The sequence below is a fragment of the Miscanthus floridulus genome, chromosome 19 (genome assembly GCF_019320115.1).
Source record: "Miscanthus floridulus cultivar M001 chromosome 19, ASM1932011v1, whole genome shotgun sequence".
Classification (NCBI taxonomy): Eukaryota; Viridiplantae; Streptophyta; class Magnoliopsida; order Poales; family Poaceae; genus Miscanthus; species Miscanthus floridulus.
Window position 1 is genome coordinate 24517178 of NC_089598.1, and position 21875 is coordinate 24539052.

The 21875-nt window shown below is 44.1% G+C and overlaps 3 protein-coding genes and 1 long non-coding RNA gene across 4 annotated transcripts; all 4 read right to left on the reverse strand.

The window, feature by feature from the left end:
* Positions 1-15376: 15376 nt before the first annotated feature.
* LOC136525737 (uncharacterized) lies at positions 15377-16000 on the reverse strand. Its single transcript, XM_066518622.1, has one exon. It carries the CDS (start codon positions 15998-16000, stop codon positions 15377-15379), a length of 624 nt encoding a protein of 207 aa, XP_066374719.1.
* An 889-nt stretch (positions 16001-16889) lies between these two features.
* On the reverse strand, positions 16890-17186 carry LOC136527824 (uncharacterized). The gene is made up of 2 exons (XR_010776939.1): positions 17130-17186; positions 16890-17022 (listed from the first exon to the last, which is right to left on the reverse strand). It is a non-coding gene; the product is annotated as an uncharacterized lncRNA (long non-coding RNA).
* An 88-nt stretch (positions 17187-17274) lies between these two features.
* Positions 17275-19449, reverse strand: LOC136527822 (uncharacterized). Its single transcript, XM_066520669.1, has 8 exons — positions 19329-19449; positions 18918-19188; positions 18718-18820; positions 18502-18641; positions 18301-18382; positions 18080-18212; positions 17750-17906; positions 17275-17654 (listed from the first exon to the last, which is right to left on the reverse strand). The coding sequence occupies exons 1-7, from the start codon at positions 19347-19349 to the stop codon at positions 17799-17801; spliced, it is 858 nt and encodes a 285-aa protein (XP_066376766.1). The 5' UTR covers positions 19350-19449; the 3' UTR covers positions 17275-17654; positions 17750-17798.
* A 436-nt stretch (positions 19450-19885) lies between these two features.
* On the reverse strand, positions 19886-21665 carry LOC136525738 (uncharacterized). Its single transcript, XM_066518623.1, has 2 exons — positions 21287-21665; positions 19886-21171 (listed from the first exon to the last, which is right to left on the reverse strand). The coding sequence occupies exons 1-2, from the start codon at positions 21663-21665 to the stop codon at positions 19886-19888; spliced, it is 1665 nt and encodes a 554-aa protein (XP_066374720.1).
* Positions 21666-21875: the final 210 nt, after the last annotated feature.

The window sequence follows — 21875 nt, forward strand, 5'->3', positions numbered from 1 at the left end:
CTTTGGAGTTGGGAAATTATTCCCACTAGTCGGGTAAGTCTTGCGAGTACATTGTGTACTCAGGGTTTATTTACCCCTGTTGCAAGTGCAGCTTGAGAAGTAGCTGTTGTGTGAAGGATTCTTCTAGTGGGCACAGACGGATCCTTGTATATTACCGATAGACGTTTATTTTAATTCCGCTGTTTAAATTCCGCACTCTGAACTTGGTACTATAATAATATATTTTTAAGAACTCTGGTTGTATGAAATGGACTAAGTATTGTAAACTCGCTCTCATTATTGGATCCTAGAGGAAAAATGTGGATTATTCGAGTTCTCTCTTGGGGTGTGCTCGACGGAACTGCTCGAAGTATCTCGCTTTCGGGGTGCTTATTGTCTGGTGGAAGACGAGCGCCTCAGAAGGTGTGTTATTTTGGGCGGTTCTGCCATAGGTGGTACTAGAGCCAATAATGACTTACAAGTTTCATAACTCTTTTCAAAACCTAAAAATTGACCAACATAAGTTTTGTGAAAAGTAGGATGCGATAAAATTATGTAAATAAGTATAAGTCCTAGTAATATGATCTATCTAGGGTAGCGGCACTGGTTTTATCTAATCAAGTTTCTGCAGGTATACTAACTTACGCTACATAAGAATCGTTTAGCAAGCGAAAAGTGAGTGTGTGATGTGCCAAATTTTTTTGCGAGTGCCGCTATATGCCGGCTTGAGTGAACGGGTAGGCCGATGCATGCATCATGAAAGGAGAATCTTGCTTAAACTAAACCTCCCCCTACACATATAATTTGGATTAGTGAATTGATAGAATAACCTAAAAGAATGCTTTAGTAAAAGTCTTATCATTTCTCTAAGTCTCCTATTCCCAATCTAGAGGGTTGTTCCTAATGGTTGGTTCCTATCTATTTATAGATGAACCTGAGGTCTGGTCATGGGAGCACCCATGGTCTTGGCATAGGCCAAGGTGAAAGTGGTCGTGGCAATGAGAACAACAATGGGGAGAGCTATGGGGCCCCACTTCTAGCTCCTCCTCCTTTGCCACCGCCGCCTCCGATGACTTATGTGGAGATGATGGCAGAAATGTTGGCTGCTCATCGCGAGTCAGCCCGTGCCATGGAGCTGTTAGCACAAGCTATCACTGGCTTTGCCTCTGGAGGCCATGGAGGCAATGGCAGGAACGGGGGTGGTGCCCACGGTCCCAAGGGACCCTGTTCTTACCAAGATTTCTTGAAGACGCACCCACCCACATTCACATCGACTGCTGAGGCTCTAGATGTGGAGCATTGGCTTCGTATTCTAGAGTAGAAGTTTCTGCTACTCACTATAACTGAGGAGCAGAAGGTGCGCTTTGCAGCACAACAGCTATTAGGTTCTGCCAGTGCATGGTGGGACACATTCAATGCCATGCAGCCGGTGGATCATCGTGTGACTTGGCAGGAGTTTACTGTGGCTTTCAAAGAGTATTACATTCCTGCTGGTGTTCTGAACAGGAAGTTGATGGAGTTTCTGGACCTGAGGCAAGGGAGCATGTCTGTGATGGACTATGTAAATAAGTTCAACCATCTGTCACACTATGCTGGGACTCACATTGATACTGATGAGAAAAAGAGGGACCATTTCTATCACGATCTCTCTTGCAGTCTGCAGAAGGAGCTGTACATAGGAAACTATCAGACCTTTGGTTCTATGATGAATGCTGCTATTGTCATGGAAGGACTTCAGCGTGACTCTCAGGCTGAGTGGAAGCGCAAACAGGTGATTACTGGGTCTTCCAGTCACCCCTAGGCTAAGAAGGTATAGGTTGTCAGGCGGGTGCCCTATCAGTCTTTAGGTGGGCATTCGTTCCGATAGCCTCAGCAGACCTACTAGGCACCTTCCACCTAGTACTGTGCACCTACTCAGCAGGTGCACCAGTAGCAACAACCCCAGGGACAGCAGGTTCTGCCTCGTAATGGGTAGGGGAACAAGCCTAGGGCTTGTTTCAAGTGTGGCAAGGAAGGCCACTATGCTCGAGAGTGTCTGCAGAACTAGCCTACACAGTCTGCTCAGCCCTCAGCTAACTCTCGTCTGATCAAGCAGACAATTATCAAGAAGAAGGTGTCAGTTAGCCGCTCTGGGCAAGTTAATTTCACTAAGGCTGAGGAAATCTTGTAGAATGAATCGATGATGGCTAGTATGTTTATCATTGATTCCCATCCAGCATATGTGTTGTTTGATTTTGGTGCATCACATTCATTCTTGAGCATGAGGTTTGCACAAAGGCACAATATATTCCTATTGCCTATAGAATCAGTACTCTGGGTGCGCAGTTGTGGGTTAATACTCGGACGGACATAGTTGGGTTAGTGCTAGCCACTCACACTTACCGCCTCTAGTTCATGGTGCTGCCAGGGGCAATGCATAGATGCAATTCTAGGAATGAACTAGTTGCTTGTATATGGTGTAGTCTTAGATCTGAAGCAAAGAGTTGTTGAGTTATGGCTTCCTTCTTCTAAGGATAGGATGTCTCTTCTTATGCCCTCAGATCCAGTCTTACCTGTTGCTGCTCATGTTGAGGCTTCTCCTGATCTTGTCTCTATTCATGTAGTCTATGAGTTTTTGGATGTCCTTTCTGAAGATCTACCTGGGTTGCCATCGGATTGGGATGTGGAGTTTTCCATTGAGTTAGAACCTAGCACTGCTCCTATCTCCCGGCGCCCGTACCGCATGGCCTCAAGGAATTGGCTGAAATAAAGAAGCAGTTAGAGGGGTTATTGGAGAAGGGATTTATCCATCCTAGTTCTTCACCATGGGGATGTCCAGCTATTTTTATGAAAAAGAAGGATGGTACCTTGCGGATGTGTGTGGATTACCACCCTCTCAATGCGGTAACCATTAAGAACAAGTAACCTTTACCTCATATTGATACTTTGTTCGATCAGTTGGCTAGTGCCAAAGTGTTTTCAAAGATTGATCTTTGTTCTGGGTATCATCAAATTAAGATCCGGCCATAAGATATACCAAAGACAGCTTTCTCTATTAGGTATGGGATGTATGAATACCTAGTTATGTCTTTTGGTCTCACCAATGCTCCTGCATTCTTCATCTATCTCATGAATTTAGTCTTTATGCCAGAGTTAGATAAGTTTATAGCGGTGTTCATTGATGGTATTTTGATATACTCTAAGAACAAAGAAGAGCATGTCCAACATCTTCGGATAGTACCAACTCGATTAAGGGAACACAAGCTATATGCCAAATTCAGCAAGTGCGAGTTTTGGTTAGATCGAGTGTAGTTTTTAGGATATGTTCTGACTCCTGAAGGTATCTTGGTGGGCCCAAGCAAGGTGCAGGATGTGTTAAATTGGAAGTCCCCAAGTCAGTGCATCAGATTCATCAGTTCCTTGGTCTTGCTGGTTATTATTGGCGCTTTATTCCTGACTTCTCCAAAATAACTCAGTCGATGACCAAGCTGCTCTAGAAAGATGTCAAGTTTGTATGGAGTCCAGCTTGTGAAGAAGCTTTCCAAGCCCTAAAGAAATTTCTTACCTCTACTCCTGTTTTTGCTCAACCAGATATTGACAGGCCATTTGATGTGTATTGTGATGCCTCAAGGATTGGACAGGGATGCGTGCTTATGTAGGATGGGTGTGTGATAGCTTATGCTTCACGCCAGCTAAAAAAGCACGAGGTGAATTATCCCACCCATGATTTAGAGTTGGCTGCTATGGTGCACGCTCTAAAAATTTGGAGGCAATATTTGTTGGGAAATAAAGTACATATTTTTACGGATTACAAGAGCCTCAAATATATTTTCACTCAGTCCGAGTTGAACATGAGGCAATAGAGATGGTTGGAGCTAATCAAGGATTATAATTTGGAGGTTCATTACCATCCTGGAAAGGCTAATGTGGTAGCCGATGCTCTGAGCCAGAAGTCATATCAAGTTGAAGAAGCATCCTTGTCTCTCAACCATGCTAAGGTGCTAGCCCATATTGCTCTAGTCTCGGATTTGCTTGAGCAAATTATTATAGAGCAAAGGCAAGATGTTTCGGAAATTCTGCATCTTAGGAAGTTAATTGCCGAAGGGCGTGGTCCTCATTTTAGCATTGATGATCAAGGTGTAGTGAGGTTCAAGAACTGATTGGTGGTTCCATCAAGTGAGGAGCTTAGAAGAAAGATTTTGGATGAAGCTCATCATTCCAAGTTGTCCATCCATCTAGGGAGTAACAAGATGTACCATGATTTACGCCACTTGTATTGGTGGTCAAATATGAAGCAGGATATCACCAAGTATGCCGTGGAATGCGACACTTGTGGAAGAGTTAAGGTAGACCATATGCGTATCCCTAGGATTTTTGCAGCCCTTGCCTATCCCTGTTTGGAAATAGGAAGATATTTCCATAGATTTCATTGTGGGTTTACCCCACACGTCTAAGGGCTATAACTCTATTTGGGTCATTGTGGATCGCCTTACAAAGTCCGCTCATTTTCTCTCGGTGGATACCAGATATTCAGCCAAGAAGTATGTCAAGTTGTATTTTGACCGGATTGTGACCCTACATGGAGTTCCTCTTATCATCATCTCTGATAGAGGCCCAGTCTTTGTCTCTCATTTTTGGGAGCAACTCCAGGAATTTCTTGGTACTAGTCTCCTCAGAAGTTCAGCTTATCATCCACAAACTGATGGTCAAACAGAAAGGGTAAATCAGGTACTTGAGGATATATTGACAACTTGTGCCATTTATTTTCCTGAGAAGTGGGATGAATACTTGAACTTAGCTGAGTTTTCTTACAATAGTAGCTATCAAGAAAGTATTCAGTATGGCACCCTTTGAAGCTCTGTATGGAAAGAAATATAGGACACCACTTAACTGGGTTGAAGTAGGTGACTGTGGATATTTGGGCCTGATTTTATCAAAGAAGCTCGAGGGCAAGTTAGTATTATTCAGAGTCATTTGAAGGCAGCTCAGAGCCGCCAAAAAACTTATGCTGCTAAGCGAAGAAAGCCTTTGCAGTTTGCAGTCGGGGATCATGTGTACCTCACGCTGTCTCCTATGAGAGGGGCGCATCGATTTGGTGTCCGTGGCAAGCTATCCCCTCGATATGTGGGCCCCTTATAAGATTTTGGGGCAGTGTGGCCCAGTTGCTTATCGTCTCCAACTTCCTAGATATTTTATCAGCGATACATAATGTGTTTCACATGTCTCAGTTGAAGAAATATTTGTGGGTTCCCTGAAGAAGCGGTGGAAATTGAAGGACTTCTCCTCCAGCCTGACTTGTCTTATATTGAGCATCCTATCAAGATCTTGGATGAAAAAGAAAGAGTGACTAGAAACAGTGTGGTGAAGTTATATAAAGTTTAGTGGCAAAATCACTCGAAGGACGAAGCGACGTGGGAGCAGGAAAGTTATATCTTGAAGCATTATCCCCACCTTCTTTCTAGTTCACCGAGGTAGTTGCTTTCATGGATATTTCTTATCCCTTTTCCCCATAATAGGCACATGAAATCTCGGGACAATATTTTGTTTTAGGGGGTAGATTTGTAACACCCTCGGTGTTACACCATAAATTGTTTACTAAAACACTACATGAGCATCTTGTTTAGGTGTTAATGCATGTAATAAAGAGTGTAGATAAATTTCCACAACTCAAAACGATCAACGGAAGTGCGAAACGAAAGTTAATTCAATAGTAGTGTTATATCACTTAGGGTTTAAAACCAATTTTTATTAAGCAAAAATGCTATAGAATATGTGTGTGATACTTAAATAAGGTTTGAAGTGCAAACTTAGTAGATGACGATGAAATACCTATGGTCGAAAAAGGATATCACTAGCTAACATTTCTAATAGCTTGGAAATCGAATTTGAAGCAAATCCAGCACAAGACTTAGTCAATTTCTTAAGCCTGAAAACAGATTGGCAAAGCTATGTTTGGTAATTTTTGTAGAAAAATTGGGTTAAGGAGTGGTGTTGTATTATGGCTTGTTTTAGTAGCCTAATATACCCTCTTAGGTATAGCAAAGATGGTTTGGGTGTTTGGCCAACCGATTAGTTGATTTGGAAGCTTTAAACAGTATGCATGGCACAACCTCGATCGTTTTCCTCGCGTAGACGCGGTCACCATGCCCCTGTGCCATGGCATTGGCACGACGGCCACACGCCCGCCCGCCTAGCCACGCTTGGCTGGCCGCTGTGGCCGACAGCCCTGGCGCGCGACTACCTGCCTCAGTGCCATGCCACAACACGCTGTCGTCGTGTCCGTCTGTGCCTCTGCGCTACCGTCGTCCCGTCACCGCACTGCACGCCAGTTCGCTGCCCCACCGCCCACTGCCACTACCGTTGCGTCACCATCCTGCTCTCGCCTGCCGTAGCACTACATTGCATCTCTGGTCCGCCTGGGCGTTGTGCATGCGGGGCCCGACTGCCATCGCCATGCCATTTAAGGCACTACAATGCGTGGGCCATGCCAACCTCGTGCGTGTGCCATCAGCTAGCGCTGGCCGCAGGCCACATTGGTTGCACCAGCCGCATCGTGCCAAGGTGTACTCGCCAGCTACCCCCATGTCCTCACCGCCTCCCGTCCTTTGTTTCTGCCCTGCCCGCCTCTGAGCACCGACCGCCTCTATTTCCGATGTCGTGTCGCGGCCACAGTGTGCTAGGGTGTAGGCACTCGCCTTCAATTCCGCATGCCCGTGTATGCGCCTAGACATCCATGTGCCAACCGTAACCACCCCGCTTTGAATTGGGCCACGATAAACTCCAATTTGGAGTTTCACCTCTGTCGTGCCATTAAGGCCGGAACCGGCCGTGGCCGTGGGCAGCCACCACCGCACCACCCCTCGTCAATCCATCTTCACCACGAGCTCTGCCTCCACCTCCACTTCACCCTGCGCATCTCACTTGCACCTCTACCGCCTTGCCGTAGCCACTGACGTGGCTGCGCGCCGTGGTCGCCACTTCCGTGAGCTCCACTGCTCCTATAACCTAGGCTAGTGTAGGCGCTAGGGTTGTAGACAGGGGTCGGCCCATTAGTGGAGCCAGTGTGGGTCTCAGCTGGCCAATGTGGTCATCCAATGCCATCGCTGCCACGCCGGCGCACGTGCGGGTGGCTGAGGACCACGCCATGGTAAAGGAGGGTATTTTTGAGGGTTTTATTGCATAGTTGCTCTCTCTAGGAATAGTGGCATGGACTGCGGGTTGATTCAGTCTTAGCGTGGGGGCGTTTTTGTGAAGTTGGCAGCGCACGCGGGCCTCCGCGTTGTGGGCCGCCTCATGTGGGCCGCGTCCGCTTGGGCCACGCCGGCAGGCCGCATTCACAGCGTGCGCTGTGCTGCGTGGGCCGTGCGTTACGGGCCACGTGGAGGATTTAGTTTTTTTCCAGGGAATTAGTAAATGCTTTTTCAATTTAGTTTTGAGCTAATTTTTAGTAAATTATATAAAATCATGTAGGTGTTCAAAAATTGTGAAATAAATTCTGTTGAGTTCCTAAAAATGTTGTCTATCTGATAGTATGGTTAGTTTATACATGTCTGTGTTGATGCTAAGGTCTATTAAATCGTTTGAAAGTGTTTAATGTCATTTAGATTAATAATTGTAGGAATTTTTGTGGCAATTTGGTAATAGCTTTGGCCATGAAATTTTTATAGTAGGTTCATTAGATTATTAGGTGCTCACTATAATTTTTGTAGCCTTAGAATAAGTTAAGAAATGGGGTAGCTATGTACTCCTTGTTTTAGTACATATAATTAAATCGGTAATAAGAATAAGGATGCCTTTAGTTACTAAGATAATACATGAAATGTTTCATACCTGTTTAGTGGGAATAATAGGTAACTTAGCATTTTAGTCATTAGAGCGAGCTTTGTAGCTTCATAGATGTATTCTTATTTTAAGAGTTGTTGTTGCCTTGCATCATCATTTCATGCATGTAGATAACTAGTTGGTAGAGTTCGTGACCGCGGGCGAGCCAGAGTACGAGGAGATAATCGAGGAGTACGAGGAGGAGATCCTCCTCCAGGAGGGAGCTCCAGAGCCATCAGCTGCTGACCTTGCTGACACCATGCCTACCCAAGACAAGCCCTGGTGCATAACCCTTATTTTAAATTATCACTGAATATATATATGTGATGTGCATTTACGTTACAGGCATTTTATGGAAACTATATGCATAGATATACCTATCTATGTGTTGTACTAGTATATGTCGAGTAGCTACTATACTTAGGATTTTCGATAGCGTGAGTAACCTGTCGTTACTCACAATAGGTGATTATTATTATCAATCTTATGATAAAATGGTGAAAGGAACAATGGAGACCTGATCAAAGATATGGTATGGGTATTGATGGGTGTAAGAGGTTGTGTCCCATGGCCATCGAGGGCATAGCTTGGTTACACTGTTTTCTCTGTTCGTGTCGGTTAAGGACTGACCATTGCATTGGATTCTAGTCAGGTCACAGACTTATTATCTTGAGCACATACTTGTTTATGGAAGCAGAGAAGGCTCGTTGCTCTCTTGTTGTGGGTTCCTGGCTCTTTCTGGACTGACTGATTGGAGGCGGGGATGGGGAGGTCTAAGCACCACACTAAGTCTGGGACTCAGGTGTGGGGGCTTGGAGTCCAAGTTTGGACGGGGACCTGAACCCCTTAACAGGAGAGTGATGGGTTGGTCCTACTTGTGTCTGGGGTACAAGCTGGGGCGTGTGTTTCAGGGTACCCTAGCTGGGCACATTGATTCACGAATCGCTTGCGTAATCTGGTATGACTTGTCTATAATCTAGCACTATAGTAAGAACTGGAAGATCAAAGATGGTGAAATGGATCTGTTTACTCAACTCTTGATTAAAGTAGAACTGGTGCTTACCTAAAATGGTTAGATAATGAACTAATCATAACTGCTAACAAGAAACATACATAAGGATTCGTTACTAGTATTGCTTTCTACAAAAAAAGGAAAACCCAGTAAATCATAAAGCTTATCATATCCTTTGAAGTCAGGAAATTATTCTCACTAGTCGGGTAAGTCTTGCGAGTACATTGTGTACTCAGGGTTTATTTACCCCTGTTGCTGGTGCAGCTTGACGAGTAGCTGTTGTGTGAAGGATTCTTCTGGTGGGACACAGACGGATCCTTGTATATTACCAATAGATGTTTATTTTAATTCTGCTATTTAAATTCCGTACTCTGAACTTGGTACTGTAATAATGTATTTATAAGAACTCTGGTCGTATGAAATGGACTTAAGTATTATAAACCCGTTCTCATTTTTGGACCCCTGGAGGAAAAACGTGGATTATTCGAGTTCTCTCTTGGGGTGTGATCGACGGAATTGCTCGAAGTATCTCGCTTTCGGGGTGCTTATTGTCTGGTGGAAGACGAGCGTCTCCGAAGGTGTGTTATTTCGGACGGGTCTGCCACACTGATGGGCCTACAAGTTTAATCAGCCATTATTAAAAGGGGAAAAGTCTATTTCACCTCCCTCAATTGTTGCATATGTTCGATTTACCTCCCTCAATTAGAAAATTGGTTGTTTAGACTCCTCCAATCTGTTGAAACCATTAGATTTACCTCCCTCAGCGGGTTTAAGAGTGATTTTTGGTTGACGTGGCGCCAAGTCAGCCACAAGAGAGGTAAATTGGACTTTCATGATAGTTCAGAAAGGTCAATTAGATTTTAACCAAAAAATTAGAAATAATTTTAAAAAAAATGTCCAAATACTTTTCCTAGGATAAATATGCATTCAAAATAATAAAATATAATTTAATATTAGAAAATTTATTTTAACTTAGAAAAATATAAAACATGTTTCATATTTTTCCTAAAATTATGCTACTAAAATTTGTATAAATAAGTTTTGAAACAAATCAAATAATTTTTTAGAACAAATATGTATTTAAAAATAATAAAATTTGATTTAATATTAAGAAAATCATAGAAAATTTGTTTCAACTTAGAAAAATATGAAACCAGTTTCATTTTTTTCTAAAATCATGCTTTATATTTTTATGAGCTAGACACCATAATCTAGATCGTGAAATTAGGGAACACATGAAGTCCAACATCTTGAACCTGTCCAAATTGCCTCCCTGCTGAATCATGTGCTATCGGTGCATGTGCAAACCTATAACAGGCTACGACAAAAAAGGAAGTGTTTGCGTCCATTGGGATGTTGTCGCCCGAGTAACAGAAGTCAGTTTGGGAGGCTAAGAAGTCACATAATGAGTCTACACACGCCATTTTCGTGATGTCCCCTGAAGAAGGCAACGTTGCTACAAATTTAAACCACATGATACATTTTGCTAATATGCAATAAGAGTTTGAATTATATGATTTATGTGGATTTTCCCATGCATGTCTTGATGGCTAAGCAAGACACTGTCGCATAGGATTTTTGGGTAGTTTGCATGTCAAGTTGCACAACGATCAATGCTGCGGTTCTGCAATAATTTATCTTGGTCTGTATCCTTCATTTCGTATTTGGCCTAGATTCAAATTTAGGAGACCATATAAGATTAAAATAATTCTAAGAATGGAACAAAAAAGGTACAACATGGTTTCAGGAAAAAAATGAAACTAGTTCCATATTTTTTCCAAGTTAAAACAAATTCTATGATAATAAATCAAATTTTAGTTTTTAATGCATATTTATTGTATAAAAATATTTAGATAATTTTTCAAAAAAATATTTCTATAATTTTTTATAAAGTCTAATTGACCTCCATAAACTACCGTGAAAGTGCAATTTACCCCCCTCGTATATGACTTGGGCTACGTAGGATGGCTGACGTCAGTCAGCCAAAACTACTCTCAAAACTTTTTAGGGAGGTGAATCGGACGGTTTAATACCTGGAGGAGTCTAAAAAAACCGATTTTCATATTGAGGGAGCTAAATCGAACTTACACAGTAGTCGAGGGTGATCCTTTTCTTAAAAGGGTAGACATGAGGCTGGCCCAACACGGTAGTCCAACTAGTATAGAGTCCAAAATGGCTTTAGATACAATCATACAAAGGGGTGCTCTGAGCCTCTAACATAAACCTCCATGTTACAAATCCAATTGCTTAAACCTCCGTATGAAAAAAAAAACAGCATGTTCGTTTCGTCGGAAATGATCGTGAATTATTTACTGCTGGCTGGTTTGCTGTGAAAGAAAAATAATGTTTCAGCTTATAATCCACGATCGTATACGAGCAAGCGAACAGACTGAAAGGCAACATTACTCCAAGTAGTTCACTGTGCATGTAGAATAAAAATGAATACACGAACAATCACCCGGATCTCAGCATGCACCGGAACACGTACGTGGTCCTTCGTTTTGACAGTACATCGAGCGACGCAGGCAATAGCTTGGGCATGTCGCGCATGCATGGCAATTGGCAACCCGCTGCACAGTTGAACTGAAGCGATTTTAATGCGAAGGACCGTAGCGTTAAACGGCACAGCAGTGAGCGGTGGACTTATCAGCCGGCTTATCAGGTGAATCTATGGATATTTTTCTCTAACAATAAATCAGCTTCAGCCGACTTACACCAGACGAACATTCCTGTAGGCCGGCTGCACGGCTTCTCGCCGCCGGTTGGTGTGGGTGTGACTTCGTTTTCAGGTTGCGTGATGTTGGCGCTGGACTGGCCCTGGTCGGCTGGTCCCTGTGGTTTTTTGCTTGGCGTGGCGATCTAGTAGCAGGTCAGTACAATGCACCTGGTCGAGGCGCTTTAGGCACCATCGAAAGTACTCACTGATTCTGGCTGTCTAGCCAATGCTGTAAAAGTGGCGTCCTTGACTGAAATCCTCAACTCCAATTCAAACGGCGTGGAAGCGTGACGGAGCCGATGGCAAACATCCCAGTATTATCGGTACCTTGAAAAATCAGACCCCATGCCCTACGGCAAACGACTGACAGATGTATTGCCATTCGCGTGCCTGCGGGCACCGGCGGCCCCGACGGTGGCACAACCACATGGGTCACCCGCGTCAAGGCAGATTGCGTCAAGGCAGATTGGGAGAAGAGCGGCTGCAAGCACTTTGCCGTGGGAACCGTGGATTTGGGCCAAAATATCTACGTTGAGCTTCTTTGGATCTGATACTCGTACGCCAGTTTAAATAGTCGCGTTCTCCAACGGGTAACGAGGACGGATAAACAGGGAATGTTCCCGTACCCGTTATATCCATCGGAGATAGATTCTTGCTCATTTAGATGTCTACGGATAAAGATATGATCCCATCCTCGTTCTCTAATAGATCAAATACCCGTCGGGTATCGGGACCCGTCGCCATCTTTAGCCGCTCCCACTCTCGCAGACGCAGCCTAATCCTCCTAATCCCCACGCGGCACCTGACACAGGGATTCCCTGCGCGAGCGGCCAAAACGGCAAAACCCCGAGTCCCCAACGGAGACAGGGACCCCAGCAGCCTTGCCGCTTGGCGCGTCGGACCACACGCTTCCGACTTCCGGGCTGGGAATGATGCATTGATCGATGCCATGTGCGGCTACGCAACAACTAGTGCAGCGCGCTCGATTTCCTCTTGGCATTGGCAAAAGGCTTATCAACCTGCATCAACAACCTTTGCAAGATGAGGTTACTTATATTCAGAATCTCACAGAAAGTCAGCAGTTCATATAGGAAAAAGGAGAATCCAATCCAAGTTGCGTCAGGTACTTTCCAGGTTTTGTTGCCAAATCATACAGTTCATGACAAACACGACCTATTATATTCATAACCCAGGATCAAAACAATTCCATGGTGGACGGGTAAGACAACGACAAAATCAGTAGAGTATGCATAACCTCACAGTCCAATTCATACTACCAATCTTACAAAAGAATATTTCTTATTATAAGATGAACAAAATATCATAATTAACAAGAAGTAGGTTGCCACAATATATATTTCAATTGTGATTAGATAAGTTTAGGTACCAGGCAAAGATGGCACCGGATGCGACTAACTTCCTAGAACTCGCAAAAGAAGTATAAGTAGTCAACCATGGTCTTAGTGCCTTACTGTAGTCAGATTTGGAGGCGAAAGAGAAACGATGAAGATGGAGTTGAGAGCGAATATGCTTATGTGTTGCCGTGTTGGCCACTACATACCAGCTGGAGTCCTGGACATGACAACAGTAAAAAACACCATCTCTGTATCACAAATACAGAAAAGGAAAAGAAAACTCAAAGGACTCTAAAAAATTACCATTACGAGCAAAACAAAGAGAGGATCCTACAGAAATCTGCAATCCCATGGCTATCACTAATCTCACAAACTAGCATGATCAACAAGATTTTGCCACAAGCCCACAACCAGATTGCAACAGAGCGAAGCAAGTTTTATAGCAAGCATGAGACTAGATGCAACTAGGGAATATTTGGTCTGCGGTTATATATTGCCACATATCAAGTTAACTCATCATTAGCAGGACTGGAAAGACACCTTAAGTGATGAATCAGAGTCTTACTATTTGATAGGTTTAGAGGCAAAACTTACAACATCATATATCATCTTTGGGCGGTGATGATATGCTTAAGATGTAGCTGACAGGCTTAGGCCTGGATTGCTACCTGCACACACAATAGAAGCAATAATTCAGAGAAATTGTTGACACTCGTTAAAATCCTTTTAGAGCAAAGTGCATGTATAGTAACCCCCATAGCTTAAACGGAAGCCAGGAGAAGTTTTACAGAAGCATATAACAGAAGGTACTAATAGGAACCACCAAACTAGTAACTAGATAATTACACCAACAAGCCCCCAAAATGCTGAGCCAACCTGAAATACCAAATTGATGTAATCTGCAATTTTGAAGAAGCATAACCTGCATCAACTCCTCTCTCAGGAGACTCAATCTCAGCTGCCAAGTCTCAACCTGTATATGGAAAGAAACAAGGTTCATTCCAAGGGCAAAAGCCAACACATGCATTTATTGCACATTTGCATATGCCAGTGCACCAACACAAGAATCTCAAATCAAATTGGTAAAATTAGTAATCATCAGGTACATTCACCAACACAGAAGACTGTATTAGTATTAGTCAACCACGTTTCCATATCTGATAGTACGAATTACGAAATGGTGACAAATGCAAAGGCAAGTTTCCACAATAATAGACACAAAAGCTCAAAATATCACAGCTGGCTGCGCTCGCTGAGTCGCAAGAAGCAACCACAAAAACCATATTTAGGAGTACTACATAATATCCATCTGAGTTACACATAGGAAAATTCGTTGGAGTCTGTTGTGTGTAGGCCGGTGTCAATCTCAGGATATGTATCCCCACCATGAACCTTGATTGTAAATTGTAATATAACCGGCCAGCACTTACTTCCATGCTTTAGTATCTGCAAGACACACAAGATTGCCCACATTATATGTTTAATCATCTGTATACTATGTAACCACCAATCTTGAACATCGCAAAAGGGAAACGGTCAATTGTAAGAGGACTGTATAAATGTGTAATGAAAGGCTTGTGATTGGATGATCATTAACCATCCATCCGTTCTAGGGGAAATTAAAAGGTTCAGCTGGGGGAAGCAGCACGCGGAAGCAAAGCAAATGGTGGCGAACGGCCGGCAATGCTGCGGCGCCCTGCGGCGTGCTCCAATGGATAATTGATTCCTCCCAACAGGCACCACCACCACCACCACCAAAGGAACTCCCCGTGACAACCAAAGACATACAAGCGCAGCGTATCTGCTGCTGTTGAAGAAGTCTGAAACTCTGAATTGTTCACTGAATCGATCGGAAATTCGGAAGTTGTTCGCCATGAACGAGGAGAGCAGCTAGCTGTAAGAGTGTACGTCCCGTAGGAGACAGAAGCTGCACAACCACACACCCCATTACTTGTAGCCGGCACCACCAACAGCTCCGATCGATCGAGTCACCGGGATCGCTATAGGATATTGCCTGTCTCTCTGCGAAGCATATTACTGTATCTCCTAGACTCCTACGCGCATTATTCGGACGAGCGAGCTACTAGTACCTCCAGCTCCGCGCAGCATATGGTGGCGACGAGGTCAGCAGGAAGCTCGAATCGCGGGCGAAGGTCTGGGGGTCCGAGACGGCCAGTGGGGAATTCAATTCGTCTCCCACGGCTATAGAAGCCGGTACCATGGTTGACTAGGTCATAGTGGCGGCCGCGGGCTGGTCGGTGCGCCACCTGACGAAGTTGGAGGAGCTGGACGGAAAACGGGGTTTAGGCGAAGGCGTGCCGACAAGAGGGGTTTGGGGTTAAGGGCGCGAACGGGGAGCCGGGGACGCCGGGGAGGATGCACGGGCGCACGGCACACCGAGGCGGCAAGCGGGGCTGCGGTACTGGCGGAGCCGCGAAGGGTGGATGCGCCGTGCGCGGGCGCACGGGGCAGCCGGGAATGGTAAGGTCGATCGGCGGCAGAGTTTGGGGCAACTTACTTGGCGCCGTAGAGGGTGACTGCCATGGCCATGAGACCGACGAGCGCCGCCGCCGCTCCGGCCGCGACCTTAGTGAGGAGGCGCAGGAGCCCCTGGATGAGTCCGTCTGCGGCGACGGCACCGCCGCCGCCCTCACCGCCGGCGTGGACGTGTGCGACGATGATTAGCATCATCCCGAGAAAGAACGTGGCCGTCGCCGCGGCAGGCAGCGCGCGGAGAGCAGCCAGGCCGAGCGCGCCGTGATCGGCAGTACCACCGGCAGCCTGCCCCCCGAACACGATGAACTCGAGCGTGCCAGCGGAGACGCATAGCACGAACATGACGAGCCCAGACCCCGAGATCGAGCGCCGCCCGTTTCCCGCGCCGGCCACGGGGACGGCGTAGGCGTGGCGATGACTCAGGTGACGGTAGGTGAGCGCGACGGCGACGAAGAGGACCACTACCGCAGCCAACGGCGGCAAAACCTCGGCCGCGCTGTGGAACAGTGGGGCTTCAGCGCATGTCGTGGTGCCCGTGACGGCACCGCACTGCGAGTCCAGGAAGGTGGAGAGCTCGAGGGCGGCGAAGGCCAAACACAGGTAGAGGTAGGCGAAGCCGAAGGCGGCGGAAGCGCTCACCATGGTGTTCGGATGTGGATGATCCCGAGGCGCGGATGGAGGGGGAAGGGCGGCTTGGAGTAGGCGGGGAGAGGGGGTAAAATGTGGTCGTAGGGTTTAGAGCTGCTGGGAGGAGGATGGAATTGTAGGGTGGTTCTCGGTGCTTGATATATAAAAGGAGGGAGTGGTCGAGTCTTGTACGTTGTTTGTGTACTAGTATGGTGGCGCGCGCATTCGCGCGCCCGTGGGAATTGCCTTTTAGTGTATTCGTGGAAACCGCTTTTTATTGTCGGTACCTGCTGTTTTACGTGGTTTATTTTGTAACATAGATATATTTTTAGAATATTTGCGAGGTTTTGATTCTCTGTGGACCATGGTACTGCTAAGAAAACAGAGCTGTGACAGCTGTCTGACAACATTTTAGCATGATTTATCTAGGATTTACAAAAGGATAATATAGTTTCATATACAACTGGAACGTCAAGATTTCATAGCGACAGTTCGAACTAATACATCCATAGTACGTGGTTCCCATAGCTATGTCTAGATCACAGACATGGCAAATAGTACATAGAAGTTGATGCATCATAGGTTGATGCATGCAGCACAGAGGTCGATGCATCGTAGTGCGATAATTTACATATAGGTTTGATTTATTCGAACAGCAGTTTTTTGTGGGACGCAAAAGCTTGTTACATGTCGACAATCATCTCCTTTGTCATAGACATGGCAAATAGTACATAGAAGTAGATGTTGCTTTACTCCAGCGAGTGGCTATCTGCATCGTCTTCTTGTTTTTTTTTTTTGCCTGGGAAAAAACCAGTCAGCACTATACTCGGTATCTATGTTTAGAGTTTGTATGTCAAGATGTTTGGACATAAAAAGATGGTAAGGTAAATTTCTTTAAAGCATACTTCTTTGATTTTGACTCTGAAGAGGATGGACGTGGTTGTTTGGCACGCTGATCTTCCTGTGTGTCTGTAGTTTCGGCCGATTCAGTGTGGCCGAAGAGCTTCCAGCGAGCACCTGTCCGTGTTGTTGGTGACCTTACATAAATTGGAATTGTTCACCGATTATGTATATTGCTTGTAACCAGTATACATGTCTCTATGTACTACGGAGTTTCAATGTAGAATGGTGGATTATTATGTACCTGTCGACATCATGTTTGGAGGCTTCATGGTCTAGTTCGCTATCATGTGCTGGAGTCCGTAAGACGAAAAAGTTGGTTAGTGGAGTACAGGTAGATCAGCTGGAATGGTTTTGCTAAATAAGCTGTAAAATCTGCTTACCGATTGTGCAGCGGCCTCAATCAGAAGTAGATCTGCTGAATGTTCTGGACTCTCAATGATTGGTGTTGGGCTTGTTGTGTGAGGCGGGTGATGCGGAGATGTTGCCATGACCTGCAGCGGAGGGCGTTTCGGTGGCCTGTCTAAAACTGCTTTGACTTGGTACTGCCTTTTTTTTCATACTTTTGCACGATTCGTCAGTAAGATCAACTGATAACACATATGTCTTGTTAAGTATGTTGTTCATTGCCTGAGGCAATCTTTCTTTTATATGCAATGGGTTCACCAATGCCTGGCACTCTTTTTGAATTATTTTGGTTGCCTCGTCATCATATGCAAAGAAGCGTGCTTCATCTGTGTTATCTTTTGCAATAAATGATAATAGGTACCTGTAGAAGTTATAAATAACGAAAGGTGTAGATACGTAGGAAAATATTCAGTTCATTTATGGATTGGAAATGGTATAAAACTACTGAAAAGTTACCTAGGAACTGTTGTTGTGCCTCCACACTTTGGGCATCTGTAGGTACCATCTAGCTGCTGATCAGCTCTTTTTTGCATGGCTTGCAAGACATGTACCACCAGTTAGTAGTGTTTGTAATAGACACAATCGTTACTGCAACTTTGTACGGGCCTGTTTCCTGCACCGCATCAAGTAATTCAGAAGTTTTTATACTCTAATTGTTTCTTGTTTTTTTACAAACTTGAGAAAAAAAACTCATATGGCATTGCTGAAAGAGCTACCAAATCCGGCTGGAATATCTGTAACAGGGTGCTTTTTAGGAGGATGAGTTTATAGGCTTTTCTTGTTTACCATGTCATCAAAGGGATCAATATGGTTCAGGTCAGCTATAGTTCTTTCTGGTAGCTGAATGTCTTGGACCGAAACTGGAACTGCCTCTTCTTCTGGTGCAGGTTGTTCGATGTAGACTGGTGTATCTTTGAACCTGATGATAGAAAGCATATTAGTACAAACGCTCAGGCATCTTTAGCTGGTTTTTTTTTGTGTTTGGCCTGACGTCCATGTGGCTATACCTGGAGTGATAAGCACAGGCATCTGGAATGGTAGGGTTGAAATAGTAAGTGCAAGCTGAGCTTCCAGTTAGGCATGTTTGATCTGCAGTAGTAAGGAATAAAATGGTTTGTAGTTCATGTACTCTAAAGCTATGCTAGTCTTCAATGCATATGTAAATATATTCAGAAATGTTGAGACCAATCTTGAAAAGAAGGCTGTACCATTGTTTTTGAAATCTTCACGCGGTATGCAACCAACGACAAGGCAAACAATAAGATTACCAGCTGTAGCATCGTATATGTTGTCGATACTAAAATTTGTGGCATGTTCACCCCATAGGGTAATCTTCATAATATTTTCGCTGCATAAAAGTCGATTGTCAGGCAATAGGATAGAAGCACTGTTATTTAAGTTATTGTACGGTAGGTGATACATACCTTAAATCCTTAATGTAGATTTCTCTTAGTGTTTTAGCCTTTTCCATGTTCTTAGGAACAAATGTGTGAGCTGCTTCATACCTAATGAGATATCCAAGGACATCTGGTAAAAAGATTGATGCAACCTTGTTAGTTAGCAGATTTATATAGCATGTCTAAGATAAATCTATCTAGAAACGATATTCGACCAAATAGGTCACCTGTCAGGTTGAAGACGACTCGCGCTGGTCTAATGGCTCGTAATGGAGTGATTCTGTAAATGTACTCTGGAATTGAGTGTGGAGGATTCCGAACAAGCTCAACTGTTGTGTAATCTGTAATATCTATCATGAGGTTCTTGTCAACTGGTCTGTAGCTTTTTTTGCCATTCTGGACGACAAATTTCTTAACAACATAAACTTTGCCAACACTGAAAAGATATGCTTTGCCATCGATGAGGTCATCTGAAATTTCAGCATATATGGCATTTCCCTGTTATTGTAGGTACTAAGCTGATTAGATTGCATGTCAATGTGTAGGAGCTACTGTTTCTGCTGATTGTAAATATGTGATCCTTATGTTTAACACAAAGATAGTATTGGTTTATTTTTGTAAAGAACCAGTACCAGTACCTTTGCGTCCACCACAACCATCCCAATGTATTGAGGTGGACCCTGTCCATTGTTTTCGTAGTGAATCCACTTCCTTACGACTCGAACAACAACGCCATGTGAGTGGCGTCCTTTTTCTAGCTTGTCTAGAAAGACTGGTTCCTACATGATGGATCTGGCACACACAGGCAGCAATTTATAAAGCTATTTATGCGTACATATAGTCTGAGGACAAACCAAATACACTGAGGTACAGTGGTGAAAGATGTAGAACCAGGGATGCAAATCATGAGCACCAAAAGTAACCTTTTTTTTGCTGGTGTTTACATAGAAAGGTACAACTGCATGGTGCTACTGCACACTGATGCATATGGTTAGTGTTGATTAAGCCAAAGCACATAGGCATGGTTTTCCAAACCAAACACATATATGTACAGTGGTCTATAATCTCATTTGTGTACTACATGAGACTATACCGGTAAATATTAGTAGGAACAAATGTGGGTATACTGATGAGACGTAGCCATAAAGGCCATTTTAGGTACGAAGTAAGTATAGAATGACCGTGCATTTAGCAGTTAAGGCAGATGCTGGAGAACTTCCTTGTATACAATGTTTCTTGTTTCATTGGAAGGATTGCCATCATCATCTTCTATGTAGATTCTGAGACCTTGTTTTGTCGTTACTCGCGAAACAGCTACATAGAGCTGACCATGTGTGAAGACTGGTTTTTTGAGGTAGATGCCAACAGTTGATAATGTTTGTCCCTGACTTTTATTGATTGTCATGGCATAGCAAACTCTTATAGGATATTGGCGTCGTTGTAGAACAAATGGCCACTTGTTACTTCTGAGAGACAGAGTTATTCGTGGAATTGCAAATGTTTGATTTGCATGGCGGCCATTCATAATTTTGGCCTCAATTGTCCATTCTCCTATAGAGGTTACAGTTAGCCTTGTACCATTGCAAAGGCCTGCTCTTTGATTGAGATTACGCAACAGCATTATAGGAACTCCTCGTTTGAGTACAATTCGATGCTGTGGGAAGTTATTACCATTAATTGAGTTAAGGAACTCAATAGGATATAGAAGATCATATGCTTCATGTTGAGCAGTGGCCTTGGCGATAGTATCTGAACTGAGGTATTCCTTTTCTCTGCCCTGAACTAAGGGAACCATGTACTGATTTATTGTATATGTGAGTTCATTTGTTGGAGCTAGTATGGCCCTTTGAGAAAGGTACAGAGGGTCTCTGTACCTGGTTTCAAAGTTAGGATATACTGACTGCACAATGGCTGCAAGTTTATCCTCACCAGGCACTACGAGCAATTCTTTAGGTATTGTAATCCAGCTTGTTTCATCTTCTCCATCCTTTGAAAAGGAGGGTGTTTTACCTTCGCCAATATCTAATATCCATCTGCTGAACAGGGCGACCTCCTGCTGTTGGCGAGCATCATTTGGCGAACATACTAATCGCATGTTCTGATTTAAGCTGAGCACCTCTACATGAGCCCACAAGCGTGAGGTGATTATAGCAGCACTAATGACGTCTTGTTTTGTACCTCCTTCAACTACAGGTAAGATTTGCCTGAGGTCCCCTCCCAGCACGACCACCTTACCACCAAATGGAATATCTGCAGCCTCAGGATTTTTTACTTTTTCTATGTCACGTAATGTGCGGTCTAATGCTTCAAAACATTTTCTATTAGCCATAAGGGCTTCGTCCCAAATAATAAGGCTTGTAAGTTCAATAAGCTCTGAAAGCATGGTGCCCCTGCTAACATCACAGATCATATCATCCTCTACTTCGCAAGGTATTCTGAATCTTGAATGAGCAGTCCGTCCCCCTGGCAAGAGCAGCGCCGCTACCCCGAAAGATGCCACAGTAAGAACAATTTTTTTTGTCCTCTGAGATAGCTTACTATTCGATTCCATAAATATGTTTTACCAGTTCCCCCATATCCTGATACAAAAAAAAACCGGCCTCATTCTGTTGCACTCTGCGGACTATTTTATAGAAGGCATTTCTTTGATCTTCATTAAGGAAAGCAGCTGGACTATTCATGTCAATCAATGGATCAGCAGGATATGATAGCTCTTCTTCGACAAGGTGATTGTTTTGAGCAGGATAGTCAGCATGTGTCTTTGGAGGTAAGCTGAACTCAGTTATGTTCCTGCCACTCTGAGAAAAAAGAGTGGAAAGCTCATCCAGAAGGTAATCCCTAGCTACTGAATCAGCCAACACATAATTAGGATCACCAATCATATCTCTGTACTGGTAGATGATATCGTCGGCTAGATGGTGCCAAATTTTTTTGAAGAAAGTGTTTTCATCACCAACTTCGTAGAACAGTATCATTGTGACAAATAAGCTATGAAGCTATGGTGAAGTAGCCCAGGCTGCTGCTTCATCGAAAGCGTTGTACCATTCCTGATCATCACCAAGAAGGCCGCGCGACATGCACGCCTCTTTGAATGTACGATGATATGTTCGGTTGTGGAATTTGAGATGGTCATAGCTTGTTGCACCCTTAACTGTTAGCAGCAACATGCGAAGATAGTACCGATC

Excerpts from the sequence above, each read along its gene's own strand:
- LOC136525737 (XM_066518622.1), bottom strand. The coding sequence starts at position 16,000 with ATGGTGAGCGCTTCCGCCGCCTTCGGCTTCGCCTACCTCTACCTGTGT.
- LOC136527822 (XM_066520669.1), bottom strand. The coding sequence starts at position 19,349 with ATGGTTGTGGTGGACGCAAAG. Across the intron at positions 18,821-18,917 it reads AGTCGTCTTCAACCTGACAG|ATGTCCTTGGATATCTCATT; the intron begins GTGACCTATTTG and ends TCTTTTTACCAG. Across the intron at positions 18,642-18,717 it reads ATCTACATTAAGGATTTAAG|CGAAAATATTATGAAGATTA; the intron begins GTATGTATCACC and ends ACTTTTATGCAG.
- LOC136525738 (XM_066518623.1), bottom strand. The coding sequence starts at position 21,665 with ATGATACTGTTCTACGAAGTTGGTGATGAAAACACTTTCTTCAAAAAA. Across the intron at positions 21,172-21,286 it reads AGTGCAACAGAATGAGGCCG|CGGCGCTGCTCTTGCCAGGG; the intron begins GTTTTTTTTTGT and ends CTTTCGGGGTAG.